The 22,626-nt window shown below is 30.8% G+C and overlaps 1 protein-coding gene across 1 annotated transcript; it reads left to right on the plus strand.

The window, feature by feature from the left end:
* Nucleotides 1–4,985: 4,985 nt before the first annotated feature.
* On the plus strand, nucleotides 4,986–18,444 carry Tsp74F (Tetraspanin 74F). Its single transcript, XM_018521119.1, has 7 exons — nucleotides 4,986–5,331; nucleotides 15,265–15,362; nucleotides 16,040–16,234; nucleotides 16,474–16,644; nucleotides 16,793–16,885; nucleotides 17,709–17,849; nucleotides 18,139–18,444. The coding sequence occupies exons 2-7, from the start codon at nucleotides 15,285–15,287 to the stop codon at nucleotides 18,184–18,186; spliced, it is 726 nt and encodes a 241-aa protein (XP_018376621.1). The 5' UTR covers nucleotides 4,986–5,331; nucleotides 15,265–15,284; the 3' UTR covers nucleotides 18,187–18,444.
* Nucleotides 18,445–22,626: the final 4,182 nt, after the last annotated feature.

Here is a 22,626-nt window from a genome sequence, read left to right on the forward strand (position 1 = left end):
TGTACACCTTCTGTATCTGAGCGTAAATTCAGACTACTTTGTTGCATTAATATATGAAGGCATTCCGATATTAACCGTTTATTCAGAAAACGCTTTTTATCTAAAATCGCGACATTCTCCCAATCGAAGTCATGATCAAATTCAATACGATGTTCTGTGATCAACATTCCGATATTAACCGTTTATTCAGAAAACGCTTTTCATCTAAAATCGCGACATTCTCCCAATCGAAGTCATGATCAAATTCAATACGATGTTCTGTGATCACTGATTGGTTGTTACTATTTCGGTTAATATGATTGCGGTGCTCAGCCAATCTAGTTGTTAGTTTTCTTTTCGTCTGTCCGACATAAGAGACATCGCAAGATTTACATGGAATTTTGTAAACCACATTTTTTTCTTTTTTCTCTTGGAAGAATGTCTTTGTGTCCCTTGATCAAACTATTTAATTTATTTAAGCTAGTAAAAGTTAATTTAGTATTAAAGGTTTTACTAATTCTTTTAAACTCGTCTGAAATTTTTGGAACATAAGGCAGTACAAACCACGAAGTACAATCCCTCTTGATTTCGTCACTTGATTCTTTCTGTTATATCGAACCTTTATGAAAGAGAATTTTTAAACGTGCATTAATAGTATTGAAAATTAAGTCAATGGGATAATCATTTCTTAATAATGTACTAACAATATGTTCCAAATTTTTCTAGTGATACTTCTTGACATGAAGGGATTGATATTTTAAATTTGTTTGGCTGAAGATGATTCCAAAGTAAACTAAAACGTACTATTTTTTGGAATAAAGAATCAATTTTTTGGATTGAAAAATTAAGATTGCGTATTAATTACCACGCTGACTCTTATTCGCCCTGGTTTTGAAGTTTTTTTGTTGTTGAATTTGGTCCGTAAGAAGATTACATTATTATTTGTTGCTGTTATTATTTGTTACTGAGTGTTTAATAAGTAACGATAAAATTATCGCATAGAGGTAGAGCGGACTACACTGAATCGAAAAGTCCTCTATCATTGTACAATTTTCGCAATAGTTACCAAAATATTAATTACTAAAAATCGCTGAATATTGGTTTCCAGTAATTTTTTATTCAAGTAATATCAACTTTACAGAAAAATAGCAAGTGGCAAAAATTGTTTAATGTATTTATATTTTGACCGTATATTTGAGAAACTCAATTAATACTATAATGTAACTGCCTATTACGGTCCGAGCTGAATCTTCGTTGCTTTAAATAATTCAATCTTGAATTACTAATATATCCTATATATGTACTTGCATATATACCATATTGTAGTCTTTTTCAAACTGCGCGCCGAATTGTTTTTCCGGACTAAATAAACGCAATTAAAACTACTCTAGTAATCGCGAATTAAATTGACAAGCAATTTTAATAATTTGATGCTACCATCAAGCATCATATATTATAAAGATGTTAATCTATAAAAACTGTTAATAAATTTATTGCGAAAAATTGTTTATTTTTTTCTCATAGAGTTCTGAGAATTTTTTCAGAATATTTTAGTATCGTATTTTTTTCATGTTGGAAAAATGGTTGTCAATAAGAAAATGCAGTACTAAAAAGTTAATAAAAAATTCTGAGAAAATTTTTATAACTCTATGAGAAGAAAATAAACAATTTCTGTCTCTTACTGTTTTTCTGTAAAGTTGTAGTACTTGAGAAAAAAAATTATTAAAGACCAATATTTGGTGATTTTTAGTAATTGATATCTTGTTAATCACTACAAAAATTGTAGAGGACTTTTCGACTTAGTTTAGTCCGCTCTATCCCTATGCAAGAGTTTTATCATTACTTATCAAATACCCTGTATAAATTACTTTGATTATAAATATTTAAAGTTTTTTTTTTTACAATGATATTATTTTATAAGATTTATATTTATATTGATAAATTAAACGTATAATTTTTTTCTCAATTTTAATAATAAATTAAATATATATAATTACATTTCGAAATTATAATTATTAATTTTTTATGTTTTGACGTATTATGAAAATATTTTTAAGATAATTTAAAATAATTTGTATGAATACAATTAATTCTCTTTTTGCAAGTCAAATACATATATCTATAATAACAGAAATAATTTGGCGATTTATGTTACAAGTACCATTTCCAGAAAAAATAATCTGGAAATTATCTCGGGATATTACGGTGAATTGACTAAAACACTTGAAAACTCTTGAATGATGATTGCTTCAATTAGAATCAACGGTTATTACCTGGGTGGAGCAGTCGCTAAACAAACTTTGAAATTACTGCCCTCGAATGCGTACTAATTTTGAAGATGACGAATATTTGTGATATGCATGTAAATTACGACCTACAGTGAGTTACATAACATTTTGGTGGTTTAACATTATATATTTTTAATTCATACAAAATTCTACAATGTCGTAAACATTTTTAAAAATATAAATGAAAAGATAGGAGAGAGAGAGAGAAGAATATATGTACATATATATATATATATAAGATATATACTCAATACTGATTTAAAAAAAAACAGCAATTATAAATTCGCAAAAGAATAATTTACATTAGGTTCTTTTTTTCGTTTAATTTAAACTCAGCATGCTTGTCCAAACTTATGGCCGCAGCACAGACTTTTGCATAACGCATAACGCATAGTGTATAAGTGAATCAACTAATCAGAAGTTTTCCTTCCCTCTCATTCCATGGAAAAGAAGAATTTCGATTGGTTGATTCTCTTATGCACTATGCATTATGCGTTATGCAAGAGTTTGTGCTGCGGCCTTTAACTTTCGAGCTAAATGCTTCCCTTCTCCATTGCGTCGTTGAGCGAGACAGAGAGAAAACAAAGAGATACTACAAAGTTCTGCTCAGCGATTGGTTGCTCTAGCGTCTCCTTTTTTGTTTTCTATCTGTCTCGTTCAACGAGATGATAAAGAAGTGAAGGCGTTTAGTTAGCAAGCTAAATTTAAGTCGCTAACAGTCGCTTTAAAGTAATTCAGTTAGGTAATTAATTTATTAGGATTATTTTGTGATATTAGAGTAATAATTAGAAAATAATTAATCATTAGTACACATGTGTTTTGCACAGTTCTTTCTTCGAAAAACCAGACGCATTAAGTAATTAATTATAACATTTATATATAATTTTTAAATAACACAGCAACTTTAAATAAATACTTTTTAAAGATATTAAAGTATATATAAAAATCACTTAATAATTTTTGTATATTTATTAAAATGATGAAAATTAACCGGGACAAGAACGACCTATCATGTAGCAAAGAATCGGAAAATCATCTGTGTATTAAGTAAAAAACTTTTTAAAACTTTTAGAGTAAATTGTCATTTTAAAGAGTGAAATCTCATTCTTAAAGATTGAAAATTCAGCCATTCTTTTTTAAGACTGACTCAATTTTCTCTCTTTGGATTAAAATTACACTCTAAAGAACTTATAACAAATTCGATTGGACGCACTCAGTGCGCATTGATGCACATTCCCTGTAAGCGCATAATATTATTTAATATTAAGTAATATTTTAAGCATATTCTTAGAATATTAAATGTAACATTTTAAGAATATTGTACTAAAATTATATAATATTAAATAATATTCTCGAAATATTAATGGGAAGTTATACGTCCACTCCTGATAATATTGTATGATTATTAAAAGTAACATTATTTAACGTTACTGGAATATTGTATAAACATTAAAAAGTATTATAACAAAATTTACTTTAATTTGTAAAATTGCTACATTTGTTTAGTATAAATATACGTTTAAAGGCTGAAAATAATTTTAGCGCGCAATTGTAGAACTAGATATGTACTTAAAATCACGCCAAAACAATTTTTTAGCATAAAATTCAGCATAAACTGATAAGAACTTTTCGTTACTGGACTGTGAATACAAATTGCACTAAATTAAGAATAATTAATATTTATAAATATTTTAATAATATTTCAGGAATATTAAGATATAATACCTAAGGTATTATATAAGTGGATACTTCTATAGAATACTCCCATATAATATTAAAAAATATTATATGGTATTCTCGAAATATTATAATAACTTATTATAATTTTTTAATAATATCCATATAACATTTCTAGGAATATTTTGCCCTTATAGGATTAAAGCCGTCGTACATAAAATAACGTAAAAATATGTTTATACATAAACATAGAAATCGATTAAATCTTGAAATACTTTTATACATTTAATATATTTTATTGTACTATTAGATAAAATAAGCATTTTATAATTCAAAATATTTGCATTTCACTTTTATACTCAAATTAAATCAGTGTACAACGGCTTTTTAGTGTGCACCAATGCGCACTAATTCTTCCAATCAAATTCACCATTAGAGAGTATGTATATATAAACATTTAAAAAATTATTACTTTTTTTCTGTATTAATTTCGTCGTTTGGCATATTAATTATCAAGTAAAAGCCCCCACGTGACGATTGAAATTTCGCGTAACGAAAGTGTTGGACCGCATTCATCTTAACAAAGTAAAAATCGTTAATTTCTTGTATTAATTACCAAGGTAACATTAAATCAACAGATCGCCTTTTGCAGGCAACAGTTTGATTATCACATTCACATTCCTATCCGAAAGTGGGGCCTTGTGGAGCAGGAGTTCCCGAGAAGCGGTTCTCCGTGTTCCGTAGTATGTGCGTATGTGTGGATTATCGTGCGTATATACATCATACTGTGTACGATACCAGTGCATATGTGCCAATGGTTCCCCACTTTCGTTGGCCCCCATCGTGTGTTTTCCTCGTGCACACCGGCAGACCGGCTCGTGCACAATGGCTTGCACTATAGTTAGATCACGATGGTAGTAACGCGTATACGCAACGTGCAATGTGTGGTATAGTAAGCGATGACTACATGAGAAAGAGAGAGGAGAAGAGAGAGGAACGAAGAGACATATTGTGTCTCTACTACGAGAACTGGCAGGGGAAGGGAGAAGAAACAGGAGGGAAACAGAAGGACGGAGATCGAAAGAGAGAGTGCGAGCGAGGCATAAGTTCACTCAGTCTTAACGTTTCAGTTTCACTCCGGTTTAGTCTGAAAACGCATGCGTGCAACTCGGTGCCTCGGTTGCCGAATTCTCTAATCGGTAACGTGACATTAGATTCAACATCACGAGATCTATATATTTTTCCCGAAACATAAGCGACTCATCGTCTCAGTATTTTCCTTCGAGACGAGGAAGGCTCTCCAAGCGGGAGAAAGGAATCGTTTGTTTTTTCATTTCCCGTAATTGCCGCCGGCTGGAGAGAAAGGGACCCGGCCAGGGATCAGCGTGTGAGTAAAGATATTAAGCAATCAATCGGCATTAGAGGATACTCGTGTGATTCTCACGAGAACTTCGCATTTCGAGAGACGAGGAAGTTTGGAGCAAAGACGCTAAAGTTGCGGTGATTCATCGATGAACCGCCATTTGACGCGCGGTTGTTAAATATATGAATCATATCAATTCGACTTTTTGTTCGGTGATTTCTTGTTTCAGTCGAAAACATTCATTCTTCCTTTTTCCGGGAACTTCTTCTGTGAATACTTAATCTTTGGAATTGGTATTAATATCGATATAAATAAAGTCGCCGGTAAACATACGCAAAATCTAACTTATTTAATTTTTAAAATAACTTCTAAGTTAAACTTATTTAACTCAATGGACGATTTTATCATAACATTGTACTAAAGATGTGAATCAGAAAGGAAATGTAATTAGATATCATTTGGTTCATTGAGGAAATGTATGTGAATTAACTTACGCCCACGTTTGTTAAATAATATCAATTCGTAAAGTAGCCAAAGACGAGGACAACAATGGAAACTTTCTTTATTAGTATGTTAATTTAATTTACACCCAGAACGAACTCGGTGACTAATAAACGAGAAAGTTGCTGACTGCGTCAGTAATTGCAAGTTTACCGCCAAGTTTCATCGCGTTAATGTCCTCAAGTAGTCTTCATATCATTTCGTATTAATGCGAAAATAATAAACTAGTTGTTTAAGAAGCTAGTTTCGACTATTGTTAACTTATGAATTTTGCAATTCAATTCAAGATAATTAAATTACCGTGTTCCTTCTTGACTTGTTATCATTGTATAATTCAATTTTTATATAAGAAAAACATTTTTATTTTTTAAACTTCTGTTAATTTGTTTGGAGTTTTTTCTAAAAGACAAATAATTATAATAATAAAAAAGAACTTTCTATCAGAGATATTACGCGTTTGATTGAACTATAAAAATAAATCTTCAATTTTACAGCAGTGCATAATAGGATCAACAAATTTCTGACCTATAAAAAAAAAGTGATGAAATAAAAGAACCACGTCTTTTAAAAATATTTCTCAAAAACATTCTCTTATAATCATCCTTTATTTCAATACATTTGTTAAAATGATGAATTAATTTTTCTATGCTAAGAAAATATTCTGAATTTTTGTCTTTAAAATTGATTTAACACTGTGGAGCTTATTTTTCTTAATCATTAAATAAATTAGGGTAACTCCGGCAAATACGCCGCGCTGGGATTTACGCCGCAGAAATAAGAAAAAATGAAAGGAGTAGGGGTAATTTTCCCACAGCTACTCTGTTACATGCCTTTATGTTATATTAGTATTGTGTTATGATTTTTCAGTTTCTTACTGTTAATATTAATGAAATTATTATGAGTTGAATCGATTTGTCACTATGTTAAGTAGCACCATCATAAATTATAATCTACATAAAACGATTATTGTAGGACGTGCAAAAAACTTAGTGATTATTTCGTGATACATGAGTGTAGAGGAATAATAAAGTATGTTGTATAACAAAATACAAATACTTTGCTCTTGTATTCTTTGTTTAGTTTGTTGTCTTGTATATCCCACCTGTTTGTAATATATGATATTTTTAACAGACGGGATTTATGTCCAAAGTATACAAAGTGCGCAGATTGAATTCAGTGCACTAAATACAATAAATGCATTACGTGAAATATGTACCTCATGTCATAACACTTGTAATACATCTGGGAAGATTGTAATTATTATTTATTATTTCATATACATATTTATATCATTTTTATTCCTTAATACAACTTTATAAACACATTTTATAAGTTATTATATCATTTTACGTCTTATTTACATCTATTATTTATAAAATTTTCATGAGCCATACATATCCCCTCTCCCCCTATGAGTAGCCATATATCCCACCCCTATGGGATATACGGCAAAAATGCAAGGGTTTAAAAAAGTTCATTTTTTAATACGAAATATAAATATTTCGGATTTTTAATATTTTTTTCATAATAGTAGACAGTACAAAGTTTTTACTGATATAGTTCATTTACTTTAAACATAATAAATAATACTTAATAAATATTAAGTTTTTGATAAGTGCGACGTATATACCGAAGTTACCCTATCTTTTTGTCAAATCGAACTTCAATCTTATAAATTATTTTTATAGAAAAATTAATCAATAATGAAGAAGTAATCCCTTCAATTAAAACTATTTTAAGAATAAAAATTCAGAATATTTTTTTAATAATATAGAAAAATTTAATTGATTGCTCTAAAAAACGTAGTGATAAATAAAAAGTAATTTATTGAATAATAAAAATGTGCAATTGTTTCATTTTATCACTTTTTATCTCTTTGTTCCAGAAACTTTTGGACTTTTTTTACATATTATTACATTACGAATTAAATGAATAAATATTAATATCCCTCTAAATGTTCCGACAAAAAAATCGAGAAAATTCATTAATTATAAAATTATAACGTTTTCCCACACAAGAGTCACTCAATATTTGCATAATGCTTCAACTTTTAAGAGGCTTCCTTATTAATCGGATATTCCAAGTACGATTTGATCATTAAGCATTAAGCATTTTGAAATGTCTAATCAATGCGACGAAGAATCTCGCGGGAAAGCGTGCGATATTTCGTTCCGCATAAATAACTTCGCGGGAGCGCATTGAAATCACTTGACGAGTTTCCACGCGACTTCAAAATGCCACGCTAGATTCCACACGGAGGTCGTTACACGGTCGCAAGCCGATATTATCGATTCTCCCCTCGACATATTATGGTGTTTATGAAAACTACCGTGAATTTGCGTGATGACGGGACGTTTGTAAATCGCATGAGCAACAATACGCGATGGCGCGGCGTCGCGTTGGAACGCGCTCCGATTGCACGTGTCGCGTTAGCTTGTGGAGGAAGCACGGATCGACAGAGATTATAAAACGGGTTAACTAAATAGGGATCGTGCTACTTGAAAGTACTATCTGGAAAATATTATCTGAAGGAATAAAGCCGCCATGACCTCGGGCCGAGATTTAACTTTCGATTCATTGAAGGGCCGCACCTCAGGCTCCGGCTTCTACCTACTCAGAATTTCTTCTCCCGCTCACGCCGTTTCTTCTCGAACCATCAGTGAACAAGATTGTTCACAGGTGTGCGCGTTTATTTTTAGCGCAAGGAAAAAAAAACGTTCTGCTTGCTCGCATCACGCGGATAAACGCGCGATTGAGACGAGCGGATGCTGGGCCTTTCGCACGCGAGGAAGACGTGATTATATCATCAAACATCTCCCGAAGACTAACATTAAGACGAGATTCTGAAAATAATTCTGAGAGAGTAGATTTATATACGCATTTCCGTTTCTTCAACACGGAATCGACGACCGTAGAATCGTCTGAGATTACATTGTAATGTCGTACGCTCAAAAATGCCATTTCATAAGACAAAAAATGAAATTGAAAAAGCAATGTCAGTGTGATCACGTGCCTGGATAGTAACCTAAAGAACACACCAAGTCAAGAGGAAGTTAAAATTGATTTTATTTTAATGTCACGAAAATCAAAATGATGATTTTTAGTTATGAAATTTGGTTGTACTGTTCATTAATGTTAATTAATAAAAAATAAAGGCATTTTAACTTTTTATTGACTTTTATGTGTTTCTTGGGAAGATATCATCTATTTGACGTCATTAATTAGTCATTCTTATGACTAATCTGACGCATCTAACGTTTAAGATGACGTCAAAATCGTAAACTAACGTGGATTTGTCACAGCCACATAACATTATGAACCGACATTAGTAGCATAAATGAATGACATTATTAGTTGATGACTAATAACTTTACTAATACGTCGTCGAGATTGGTCATCTATACGTTAACAGGTATGACGTTGTAAATACGTCGTAAGATATATAAATGACGCCATTATTACATCTTAAATAGGTAATTTAGTTTAGAAATTTGATAATGACCCGAAGGTTATCGAAACGTTAGTTTTAGGTAGGCATATATTTTTATTTTGTTTTATTTTTATGTTTAATGTCAACGTTATTATATGTACATTTAAATTTGTTTGTTTTGGCTCGTAGCTATTCTTATTTTAATTTCTTTTATTTAAATAGGTAACATGACATCATCAATAATTTAAAATTACTAACTACTAAAATTACTAACTACGTCAAAATAACGACAGCTTGCTACCTGGTTTTAAATTTGACACTAGAGTCTGATACTGGAAGTTCAATTCGGATTTATTCAATTTGATTCAAGATTTTTTATGAAAGCTACATATACATTAGGTGCAGTCTTTTCATGCATTTTTATTATCTAGCATTAATTTTGTCATGTATTCTACCCATACAGCACAGAATTTGCAGCAATGTCGCTGCAAAATCTCTGCAGTATTTAACATACAATGTTGAAATGTCAAAGAAGAAAAAATTTGAATTGACAATCGAAGAATGTTTTAAAGCATTTGTAGCGTCACATATCCTTTGATGCTGAAAATGAGCGTTGAGCATTATCATGAAAAGACATCTTTATATTCCGGAGCTGACCCATTTAATTTATGTTACTCAAAAAGCACTAAGTAATTTCAAGAACTAGAATAAAATATATATAATATAACTCGTATAAAAAAGAATGATTACTAATTATTAATTAAATTCATTTTATTATATTAATAACAATAATTAAAATGCAGATATAACATATAGAGTATAATATAATTGAATAAGAAATCTTAACGATGAGAGAGAATTTGTTATTAATAGAAGAATCTTTATAATTTAACGTTTCTTTGTTATTTATTAAGTTGACGTAGTGATTACAATTTACAATTTATACTTTATTATTTAATATGTTAAATTGGATTGTTAGTATAGTTTCGACCTCTTACATTCGAACATTATTAATTTTAACATTTACAATTGCACTATCTTATCTTTTTTCTTATTAGGAATTTTCTAACTGAAGAAGACATCATGTTAGTTAAAACGTTTTCATTTTTTAATATTCTCTTAAGAAATAAAAAGTTAATGTATTATTCTAACAACCCAATTTGCAAGTTTTTGATCGTTTCTATTTAATAGAGGAAGGTCACCGATACCGACATACCACTTTGTTTTTAGACAATATTTCTTAAACAAAAGGTAAAAATACAACTTCAAAAACACAAATAAAAGTAAAAAGTGTCTTGTATCAGATAGTATAAGCAATTTTTATAATACTGTTTGCAATAATTACGTTTTTCGTAAGTTATGCAAAAATGAGCGTCTGACAAAATGTGCTCCAAAACTGACATAGTAGGCAATAATACCAACATTCCTATTTTATAAATAAAGATATATCCTATTCTGTAAAGAAAACTAATTTATGAAACTATAAACATTTAAAATGACATAATATTATCAATAATACAGTCACTATTATTTTAATTACGCAATTTGCAAAAGAACACCGTAAGAATTTTCTTCTCGGATTCGTAGAATTGGTTTTTAGCTGATTTAGTATAGAAATAAGCCACAAATATATGAATTATGAGTAGACTGCGGAACTTTATGCAAAATACTTAACTGAATATTAACTATCGAACAGTTTTAGCAGTCAATCGTTGTTCGTTAAAGAGTTATTAAAAGGTGAAGTAAAAAGATTGAGATTGCCATCTGTAAATTTACAAAATTGCAAAATATGCATTTTATGCAAAACATTAAGTTAAGTATTTTGCATAAAGTTCCGCAGTCTAATTATGAGTTTGTACTTCTTTAATTAGCTAAACAGATCATGATTTTATTAGTATTAATAAAGTGCAATAGTTAGTTTCTGAGAAATAAGGGGGTGTCACTTTAGGAGACCTATGTCAGTATCGGCGACTTTCCTCTGCTTTTGTAAATTAACGAGCTTGCTCTATTTTTTCTTTATAATTGGTAATTTCAATCATATATACATAGACCAAGCATTCCTATGTTTTTCAGTGGTGGGAGTTGAAGCTGGAAATTGACAGTTTACGTGATGTTTTAGGACCCGTGCTATTTCACTCTTTCGCACTGCTCTCATCAAAATAGAAAGAGACACCATGGGTCTTAATCCGGCTTCACAGAATGCTTGGTCTGTATATATATGTCGTTGGTTCCAATAAATACATTGTCAACTTCGATTAATAAGTAAATGAATGTCTATCGCTTTGAGAAAAAGATGATATTGCTTGATGTATAACATAACAGAGCAAACATGTGTTAGCATTCTGCTGAATAACTACGACGCGGTTTTAGCTGATGATGTAAGAAGATTTTAATTGAAGAGCTCGCGTATGTACTACTTTGCCGAGATCGAATGATTTATTAATGAGCGTTATCGTAGGCGTGCAGTTTTCCTAAGACTAATCCAGCAGAGTTCTTATAATTCCGCGGCGCCAGCTGCGAATTCATTTCACAAGCACGTAGCCTTTGCGCGCAAGGTATTCCAGACTGAGTCACCTTTTATTGCTTCTCGTATCTTAGATAGATATCAAAGTGGCTCTGAAAAACTTATTTGACTTCGAGACTGATTAACAATGCATTATTCTTTCTCAGCCTTTCTTTTCTACGATGACTATTTTAAAAGTGACGCGATGCCGCGAGATTGATGGTCAGAAATTCAATGTTAGAGAAAGGAAAGCCGGATGGAGAGGGATTCACTTATGAATTCACGAAAAAAAATTTGTTGAAACAATTAAAAATTCTATTGATTCACACAGTAAATCTACAGCTGTGATATACCAACAGCCGATTTTCTACGTTAAGTAAAGTTGCACAGCTGAATAAAATTAGCCATTATAGGTAATCATATTTGTTATAATAGTAGAGGAGACCGGGGCTGGTTGTCGTACGGGGTTGATTGTCAAAATACTTATAACTCAAACAAGACACGGCAGAAAAATCTCTTTTTTTGAGTAGATAGCTGATATAATATTAATTTGTTGTGTAAAATGGTTTGCACCATAAACATTGTATATATTATTTATAGCGATTTTTGAGAAAATGAAGTTGGTGAGTAAATTTTATAATCACCTATTTTGTTGTCTGACAAGTTTTTGGCATTATTAATCGTAATATCCCTGTATTCATAGAAAATGACATATCTTAGAAGATCTTTGCTACAATTAATCATTATTATATAAAATTAAGTAATCATTATTCTAAGTTTGTGAATACAATCTCTTTTATTAAAAATGGCTATGTGGGGTAGATTAACCAAAACGAGACGAGATTAGGTGACAATTAATTTTAATATCTTTAGAGGACACATTTTCAGAGAATATACTTACAAATATATTATATTTCATATAGATATATATTTTTTCATTTTTCATATAGAAACTATGGTACAAAAACAAATTATGCATTTTATGATTATATTAAAATAATTATTTTATTTATATTAATACTATAATTACTATTATTTCTCAAAATATAGAACTGATATTAAAATAAAAATTGTGTTTTTTATATGTGTTGTCCATAACAAATATGCTACTGCCAATCCTAGAACGTGTGACAATCAACCCAGACGGTGTTAATTGTCATATTTTCGCAGCATTATTTAAAATTAAATAACTTATTTTTATGATATATAATGAATTCACGAGTAATATTTTTTTTTAATACCTAAAGGATGTAGGTATATTGTAACATTATAATATTTCAAAATCAGGCATCCACTTTTTTCTAAAAATCAATAATCAAAAACTGTGACAGTTGGCCTCGATCTCCCCTACAGTAAATTTGTTGATACAACAAAGATAACTTTCTATGAAAATTAATTCAATATATAGATTAAAATTTTTAACAAAACCTGTTAGCTAAGATGACGTGTATTTTTGTTACTATAATGAAAATAACTTATTACATTGGCAATTTTTTCATTGTAGGAAAGAATTAGACGAATTAACACACTAATAATTGCTTAAAAATATAATTGAACCATTACATCTTCTTGCAATTAGTTGTAGATGTTGAAATTGCGCAGCAAGTTCTATAGCTTTGCTGAACGACATATAATCTTTTTTTTTCCGTGTTCATTTCTTCGCGGAAATGAAGAGTAATCAAACGCATGCGATTAACATTAAGAAAAGTGATCTAAGCCTTTCGCAAGATAAGACGAAAAACCGCGTTACTTGCGAGATACGGGGATTGCAAGTGCGAGCATAATCGTCGCGTCATTTTTTAACGCTTCGCTCTGACCGTGGATTACTTAATGCGCAGGCAGAGAAGCCACTTTCTCTCTCGGTCTCTCGGTAACTCGGTGTTTTCGAGGTGGTATACCGATGCGTGACCGAAGTCCGTACAACGCGTTACAAAACACGCAACCTTATGTGGGCGCGGTATGCGATATTATACGAAGTGATAGCGATCAACGCGCGCAAAGCCATTCTACGGGTCCGCATTGCGTCATTGATCGTAGACCCTGCGTAAAGTGCAATGTGCACGTCCGAACAGGTGAACGTGTTCTCCAGAAACAGGATTTCGCTATGTGAAAACGTGTACGTTTCCTCTCGATTCGACGATTTACCGAGATAAAGATCGCCGCACGACGCTGTTACGCATTCGACAAACAATAGTGTGCAATTGAATCATGTGCGCAGTATTTTCAAAACAGGAAGTCGCCGACTCTGCTTCCCGAGCCGTAAAAATTCACATTGATCACGAACACCTATTCTGACTCTCGTCTCATTAGCCTCATTAATAGTTATTAGGACACCGGATTCTACTACGTATGAATTATTGCGGGATGGGGAAACGAAAAAAAGACCACTTAATTAGATGAAATTTTAGCCTAATTCGTGAGAAATGCAATTAAATGAATAATGATAAAATGAATAATTTGTATACTTAATTGAAATAAGAGTAATATATACCTTTCTGAAATTTATTAATAAATTATTAATTTGTTTATTAAACAATAGTAAGTGAAAATTAACCGAGAAATATTCAATACAAATAAACGAAGAAGACTATATTTTGGTCAAAGCAGGGCTTGATGCTTAATATAATTAATAAATTAAGTTTCATGAAAAACTTTATAGCATAGCACTTATTTAATTAAAAAACGATTTTTATTTTATCAATAACTATAATTGCTCGTTTAAAAAAGCTTCGACTTATTAATTATATTGCGTTGCATGTACACAAGCCTATTTTTCTGTATTGATGTTTAGTATTTTTGTGTAAATTTTTACAATTTGTAATTTGCTTAAATTGGAAATTCTACAAATTCAAATAAAAATATTGTTAGACATCCTGCTTTGACTGAATACGGATACTTCTTTACTCTATTTGTATCTGATTAATTAATCAAATAAAGTAAGTTTGCTTCACGAATTATGCGATTAAGAAATTCGTTTTTATCGCGTTATATGAGTTTCATCTTCCGAGTCTTCAATAACCATGATGAGGTTGTCGCGCCTATGGATATGGTCAAGGCTATGGTGGACGGCCAGGGTACTTCAAACTAGGTCAAATATAAGTCTGATGTCACTGAGACGTATCATATAATTAAGCGACGTACGTGACTGTTGTAAAAAATTGTCTAATTATATTCGTTAAAACTCGTGATCTTCGGGCCTCTCAATGTCATTGTATTTACAACGCAAGAAAAAAGAGACAAAATAATGTAATGGATGAAGGCAAAGAAAGAAAGATAAATTAAACTAAGAATAAGACTAAAATTGCATTTTACAGTAAATTTTAATAGGAAAAAGAGCCATTTATTTTAGTTAAACGTGATTCAAATTCTCAATACGTCACACAAAATATATTACAATGTCATTAACTGTTAAGAAAAGGCTGAAAATATTTGCAAGTTACAGCGCTTTTGTCTTTTTAATGTTCTCATGTTTTATTGTTCATTTTATTTAAAATAATAACAGTTTTTATTTCTCTGTTAACAGAGTTTCGCAGATAAAAGGGAATGGGATACGGCACGGAAATGGATGGCTGCGGACGTTTCATGAAATATTCCCTGTTCTTCACGAACTTCGTCATCTTTGTAAGTTCTAGTCCCAAATGACTTTGCTGAAGCTGTAATATACAAGAGATAAACAAAATAATGTGAAAATAGAAAATATACTATCTACTAGAAAATATATACTATTTACTTGTTTTATTAATAAAAAATTAGCCTACTATTTGTATTTAATACAGATTCTATCCTTGCTGGAATAGAATCGTAAATACTTGAATATTGTAGCAACTGCACAGTGCAATACTATATCATATTCTTCTAACAAAGCATCTTCTAATTACGTAAAATATATTAAAAAAAGAAATTTGTTTCTTATTCTGCTCTTCAAAACTACAGACGATATTTAAATCAGGCAATTGCATTAGCTAGGAAAGATGTTGAATTTTCAGACGATTCTGAAAAATAGAGTAAGAAGATTTTCTCCTCCAATATCATTCATAGCAAAAAAGGTGTTCTACTAAAAAAATTATACTAAATAATACAAAAAAAAACAAACATTCTCCATTGGTACCTCAAGCATTATTATATTATTAAATGACTATTTCAACAAAGATAGAATGTTAAAACAAATAATGTGCCAACCTTTTATTAATAAAACAAATAGCCAAATAAATAATATAATTCCAAAGTGTTCCTATTATTTTGTCCACTGTGCATTGATATATAAAAACAATTAAATTTACTATTGATTTATGCTGCAGATTGGCGGACTTATCGTAACGGGTTTAGGCATTTGGGCCTTGGTTGACAAAGTACCATGGATAGGCGAACTCGTGGGAAACGATCTGTTAACCGGTGCAGTTTATGTTTTATTGGTCGGCGGAATCGTCGTGGCTTTTATCGCCTTCTTCGGATGTATCGGTGCATCACGGGAAGTCAAGTGTATGCTCCTGACAGTAAGTACCAAATCTATTTTCGAACCGGGAGAATGTTTCAATCGACAAGCGTCTCGATTTCCAGCCTTCACATCATTTGGCGACTGTGAACGAATTTAATCTTTCCGGAAGAAAAGCTTATCTTGAATTGATTAAACATTGAGATCTTATTATACTTTTGAAGCTCATCAAGTCGTTGAAACTTGTTAAGATAAAGGCTATCGATTCGGAGGATTAATAAAATCTATTGTTTTTTTCAGTACTTCATAATCGTATTCTTGCTGTTTGTAACTATGCTCATCGGCGGCGTTCTGGGATACATTTTCCGCGAAAAATTGCTGAGTACGGTCGACAGAGAGATGAAGAGTTCGTTGCGGCTTTACGATCATCGTAAATCCATTCGCGATGCTTGGGACACCACGCAATCGACGGTAAATATTCCCGCGCACACATTACGTAAATAAAAATTAATTTTATCAGACGATGAAACTCGAGAGGCACGATTCCGAGCGCGTTTTATTTTCTCCATATCCAATTATTGTTTGGACTTTCCGAAGCTAATTCAATTCTCGACTTTAGCTCCATTGTTGCGGAGTTAACAACTGGAGGGACTGGGGAACTTACGGCCTCAACGTGCCAGATAGTTGCTGTCGAGAAATTTCACCTGGCCAGGTAAAAATAAATTATATTTTAATATAAAGAAGAAATGAACTATTTGAGCCAAGCCAGTTGTCAATCGCTATTATTATTCAACTTCGTCGTAGTATAAAATAATTACGCATAAATTCAAACGTTTCAAGTTGAAATGATTGAAAAAATTTATGTGTAGTTATTTTATACTGGACGTTGAATAATAATAACAACTAGCAACTAGTTTAGCTCAAGTAGTCTATTTTTCTTTATACATGATTTTCTTTATATATTTATGAATAGCTATTCAATATATATACATATATATATATGTATATATTGAATAGCTATTCATAACAGCTTATTATGTAATTGTTACATTATGTTTTAATGCAATTGCGCCATTCGATGAAATAGTTTGTCAGCCAATTACATTCGTACTTAATAACAGCAATTTGCATGCACGTATCTCACAATATAACATGTGTCGTGTTTATAAAGCGTGTCACAAACATATTTTCATTGCTTAATAATGTTCACTTTAATCGAAGTCAATTAATTTGAAGATAAGATTCTAGTTTTTCTAAAAAATGGAATTTTCCTCAATACATCTGGTGACGACTTTTCAAAAAAACGCATTGAAGACTCGAGATTGCAATTTGACGTGAATAATTATTCGCGTCTAACAATAAGTGATTCTTCACGCGACCCATCGATTTCGCTTGCTCGAGTCAATTTGGCCACTATTACTTAATCGATCGAATCTTCACCGCCTCGATCTACACCTCTCACACTTTCACTCCTCCGATCGACTTTCTCGCGAGAGAGGAACTGCGTTTCTCATGGTCGTTTGATCTGCTCGTAGCGATTCAACTGCAATCATAGCCCGGATTCGATAAATCCTTCCAATGCTTACGTAGAGGGTTGTATCAATGGAACACGAGTCTACATGCAACAACACGCAACCGTTGTGGGTGCTGCTGGTATTGCAGTTGCATGTCTCATGGTAAGAAAGCAGTTTACATTTTTTACTTTGGTATTTTCTCCAATTAAAATTAAAGCCTCAACGTTATAAAGTCTATTAAGCCTAAACAAGTATTTCTTTTACAATCGAATTAATTTTAAAATTTGTATAACATTTTTGTATAACAAATTTGTATAACTCTTTTTTCTTTTTTAAAATCGTATAACTAGAATTCTTGAGCACATTGTATTCAAGTAAATACTTTTTTTCATTTCTTCTATCTTTCATTCATATTTAGTAATGTTATATTTTAATTCTTGAAACATTGCAGTTCTTTGGAATGATATTCTCCTGCGCACTCTTTAAGATGATCGAATGACAACAGGACATCAATATAGTCTGAGGCTGTCTCAGATTTCGTAAAAACGAATGAGGAAGCGGTAAATCTTCGAAATCTTCAGAAGATTCGTGCAACTTTACCAATCAATAAAATTACTTGTCGCCATAAACGAGGTTGATTATATCGTGATAATCAAAAACAAGAATCTCCATCCGATTGTACAGATCTCGCTGATTTGTTACCCACACTGTTACATCTATAATGTCAAATTTAAACTAATTTAAGTCGCCACTGCTCCTACTCAATATGTCTCAATATTACTTTATACTAAAACAATAGTTAAATTTGACACTATATAGTTTCAAATTTAACCATTAAAAGTATAAAATAACAATATTGAGTAGGATCGAGTAGTGCGTGGTAACTATTAAGTTAAACTTGATATTACATAGAGTTAACAGTACATATATAGTATTATCCATCATGATTACCATTATTCTTTACAGTTTTATTGTAAGTTATATATTTAAGATATTTTCATTTAGATATATACATTTGAATATACATATATCACTAGTATGTTAGTGCATGTACTTTTCATACATGTACTGTGCCGTAATAAATATAATATGTATATAATATTGTGTATATAATATTATCTATATGATCCTTCCAAGGAGTGTTACACAATGAACCATGCTATTTTTAACAATGCGAACTACATGTTTTATACTGCGAATTGTTAGGATTATTTTAGTTTTGCTATATTTTAAAATGTTTATTCATAAAATAGATTTTAATAGATAATTATAAGGTGGCGAAGATTCACAAGGCTGACTACCGCGTTTTTCTTTCGTTTTAAGTGAAAACGCGTCAAATGAGTATATTTTTATTGAGATTTTAGGTGGAGGGAGGGGTCGTATTCTAAATAATTATTACAATGAACTATTATTTTGAAAGTTATCGTAAAAAAGGTTATGTGATCTACAATATACCATGGATCATTATTCACTACGTAAAAATATTTCATTGTAAACCACCTAACCTTTTCCACGATAATCTTCTAAATAATGTATAAAATATAATATAACAGAAAAAGTTGCTTACAGAATAATAAAATCAAATGTGCACACAAAACTATTGCATAATGAAAAAAATTATACGTATAAAAAAACATAAAAAATGCATAAAACTTACGAAAAAAACTTACTTTGCAACCCAAAATTCTTAAAATGTGACATTACATGTCCGTCCTCGGCGCGATCTGCCAATCGACTGGGGACTCCCCAGTACAATAGTATATGTTATATATTGCAAGAAATTATATATTCTTTTTGTAATTGGCGTAATTTAAAGATTTGATTTCATTTTTTTTAAATACATGCATATGTACTACTGAGGGGTAATTTATAATAAAAAATTAACAATATTATCACTTGAACTATATTATTTATGTAACGGTTTTTTTTTTAGTTTATATAAAGTACAGTTTTTTATGGAAGGTACATGCACACTTGGCGCCTTCTTTTTACCTTTTTTTTAAAAAGGTAATTTTGTTAAGTAATATGTATCACGAAATAACCATTAAGACTTTTACACGCCCTACAGTAATTATTTTATGTAGATTATAATTTATGATGGCGTTACTTATTACAGTGACAAATCGATTCAACTCACAATAATTTAATTAATATTATTATTACAGTAAATTAATATTAATATTAAATTAATATTATAGTAAGAAACTGAAATCATAACACAATACTAATATAACATAAAGGCATGTAACATAGTAATTGCAGGAAAATTAATCCCACTCCTTCTATTTTTTTATTTTTCTGACTTCTGCGGCGTAAATCCCAGCACGGTGTATTTGCCGAAAGTATCCTAATGAAATTCAATAATCACCGAAAAGAGTTTGCGCAGTAATTTGCACAGCACATCCGAGAAAACACATAGTTGCTTAAAAAAGAATATCCCAGCAAACACAAATACGTCTGAAACACGTAACTCATATATAATCTTAATAACAGTTATATCAAAAGTTACACGAATTTGTGAAGAATGTTCTCAAAGAATCCCGCACCAACCTTATGAATTTTGGCTCTCGGTGAAATTGTTTGAAAATTTAGTATGTTATCCTCCTTACTGTCTTGAACAAATGTCTCAATGGGCACAAAGTCCAAAAATGCCTAGGGACCGAACCATGGAGCGATAAAGTATGAAAATACGTCTATTCGCTCGTTGATAATCGGTAAGATTTTATTTTAATTATTTATGAATTGTAACGTATTCACATGTATATGTGAGACCGGGAATCGGTCCAGTCAACTAAGGTAAAACTGACACAAACGTTATACATATAATATACACAAAGTATTCAAAAAGTCTCGGACCCCTTAAGTATCAGTATCATAAGTACAGAAATATTCGGATCTCTTTAGTACTTTTGTTACAATTTTGTTTAAACGTTTGGGGGTACGATATAGGAGACACTTCCCCCTATATTTATCTATAGTCCTTTAGTTTTTGAGCGAATTTCTATTAAAATACCATTTTTCCGCTATAATTAGAAATGTATTGTCGCTCCTTGTCTGGACAGAAAACTTCTTGTCTAGCACGTGTTAAAAGTACTAACTTCAAATGCAATTATCTTTTAAACATGCCTGGTCCCCCCTCCCTCTCAAAATGATATGTATGTATAGAGAATATCATTATCTTCAAATAGTAAAAGATTCGAACAAATCTTATGAAAAGTTATTTTGCGATACAACCACCTTAAATTTAGTCCATTATTTTGTTGTTTTATATGTGTACCATTTCAGAAATCAGTCTTTTTTCAAAAATTTTTTCTTCGTCTAATATTTTTGTATTTATCCAGTCAAATTCATGTGACATATCCAATCTATGATCCGTGATTATGAAGTGTTGTGTGATATTCCGATTTATGTGGTTTTGCTCATTTATTCTTATTAAAGTTCTGTTCGTCTAGCCTATGTAGGATGCGTCGCAGTCTTTACAGTTGATTTTGTAGATTACATAAGAATGTAAATTTAAAGGCAGTGTGTCTTTGAGTATCCTGATGAAACGTCTTATTTTATTCATCCCAGAATAGGTTATCCGAACTGTGGTAATATTCTTAATAATCTTATCAATCTTTCCAGAAATATTACTTAGAAATGAAATGGTAAAATACATCGGTTTGACTGTATTGTTTTTATTCTTATGATTGGTGACAATTTTTTGAGACTCTTAATAAAACTGTCGAAATTTGTTATGTAATCTTTTATTGATGTTGTCAAAAATTATTTTTAAGGGGTATCCACCGCTAAGTAATATTTTTATGATATTATCGAAATTCTTTTTATGGAATCTCTGATCAGCTGATAATAATAGTACTTTGTCAACCAGACTCAGAATTACATCTAATTTCTGACAATGAGGATGATGAGAAAAATAATTAATTTAGGTAACGTCCTGAGAAGATAGGTTTGTACAAATCATAAATAAATAATTTTCATTGATTTACGCGACGTCAAGAAAGTTTAAAAATTTGTCACCTTCTTCCAGTGTGAATTTGAGTCTGAAATACAATCTTGTAATTTTATTGATACAACTGTTATAGACTGCAGTATATATTCCTGCAGATGTAATAAAAGTATGTATAATTTACATCTTTTTTTCCATTATGACTTACAAGGGAATTCTCTCGAGGTGATAAATTCTGATTTTAATGAAACTTTGTGAACTTATAGCTTACATAAAGAGATAAATTTAGAAAATATCAGTTGCGGCTAAAAACGGTTTGAAAGGGTAAAATCATCTCTAACGTATATAGCGGTTTTCAGCTTTTTCCGTTGTATCTCGAAAAATATTTGTGATATAAAAAATGTTTTATACAAAAGTTTTACAACAAAATCAACTGTATTCATTCGCGTTTTTAGAACAATTATTTACCAATTTTTTGTCAAAATTTTCGAAAAAAAATTGTTAAATAATTATTCTAAAAAAATATCATTGACGTGAGTAAATAGAGGTAATTTTATTGTAAAACTTTTGTATAAAACATTTTTTTATATCTCGAATAGTTTTCGAGATATAGTGGAGAAAGCTGAAAATCGCTTCACACATGTGAGGCCTGATTTCACCCTTCGAAACTCTATGTTGGCAGTAATTTTCAGAACTTTTTAAAAAAATTATTATTTTTAAAAAGTATTTATGATAGATAGAGGTAATTTTATTATGAAGCTACTTGTAAGTAAATGTCTATCTAAAGAAAATGATAAAACGCTATCATTTCCACACCACCTGTCATGAGATAGATAGCATGGTGCGCTTTTTTTATAGTGATTTTCCCAGTAGGCCTATTCCACTCTAATTTTTTTATGCACGAATTATTCCAAATACCGTCATTCCTCCGTTGACTACTTTGGAACATTAAAAAATTTATATTTTTAAAAAGATTTATTATTATTATAA

This window comes from Trachymyrmex cornetzi, unplaced genomic scaffold (assembly GCF_001594075.2).
Source record: "Trachymyrmex cornetzi isolate Tcor2-1 unplaced genomic scaffold, Tcor1.1 scaffold123, whole genome shotgun sequence".
Classification (NCBI taxonomy): Eukaryota; Metazoa; Arthropoda; class Insecta; order Hymenoptera; family Formicidae; genus Trachymyrmex; species Trachymyrmex cornetzi.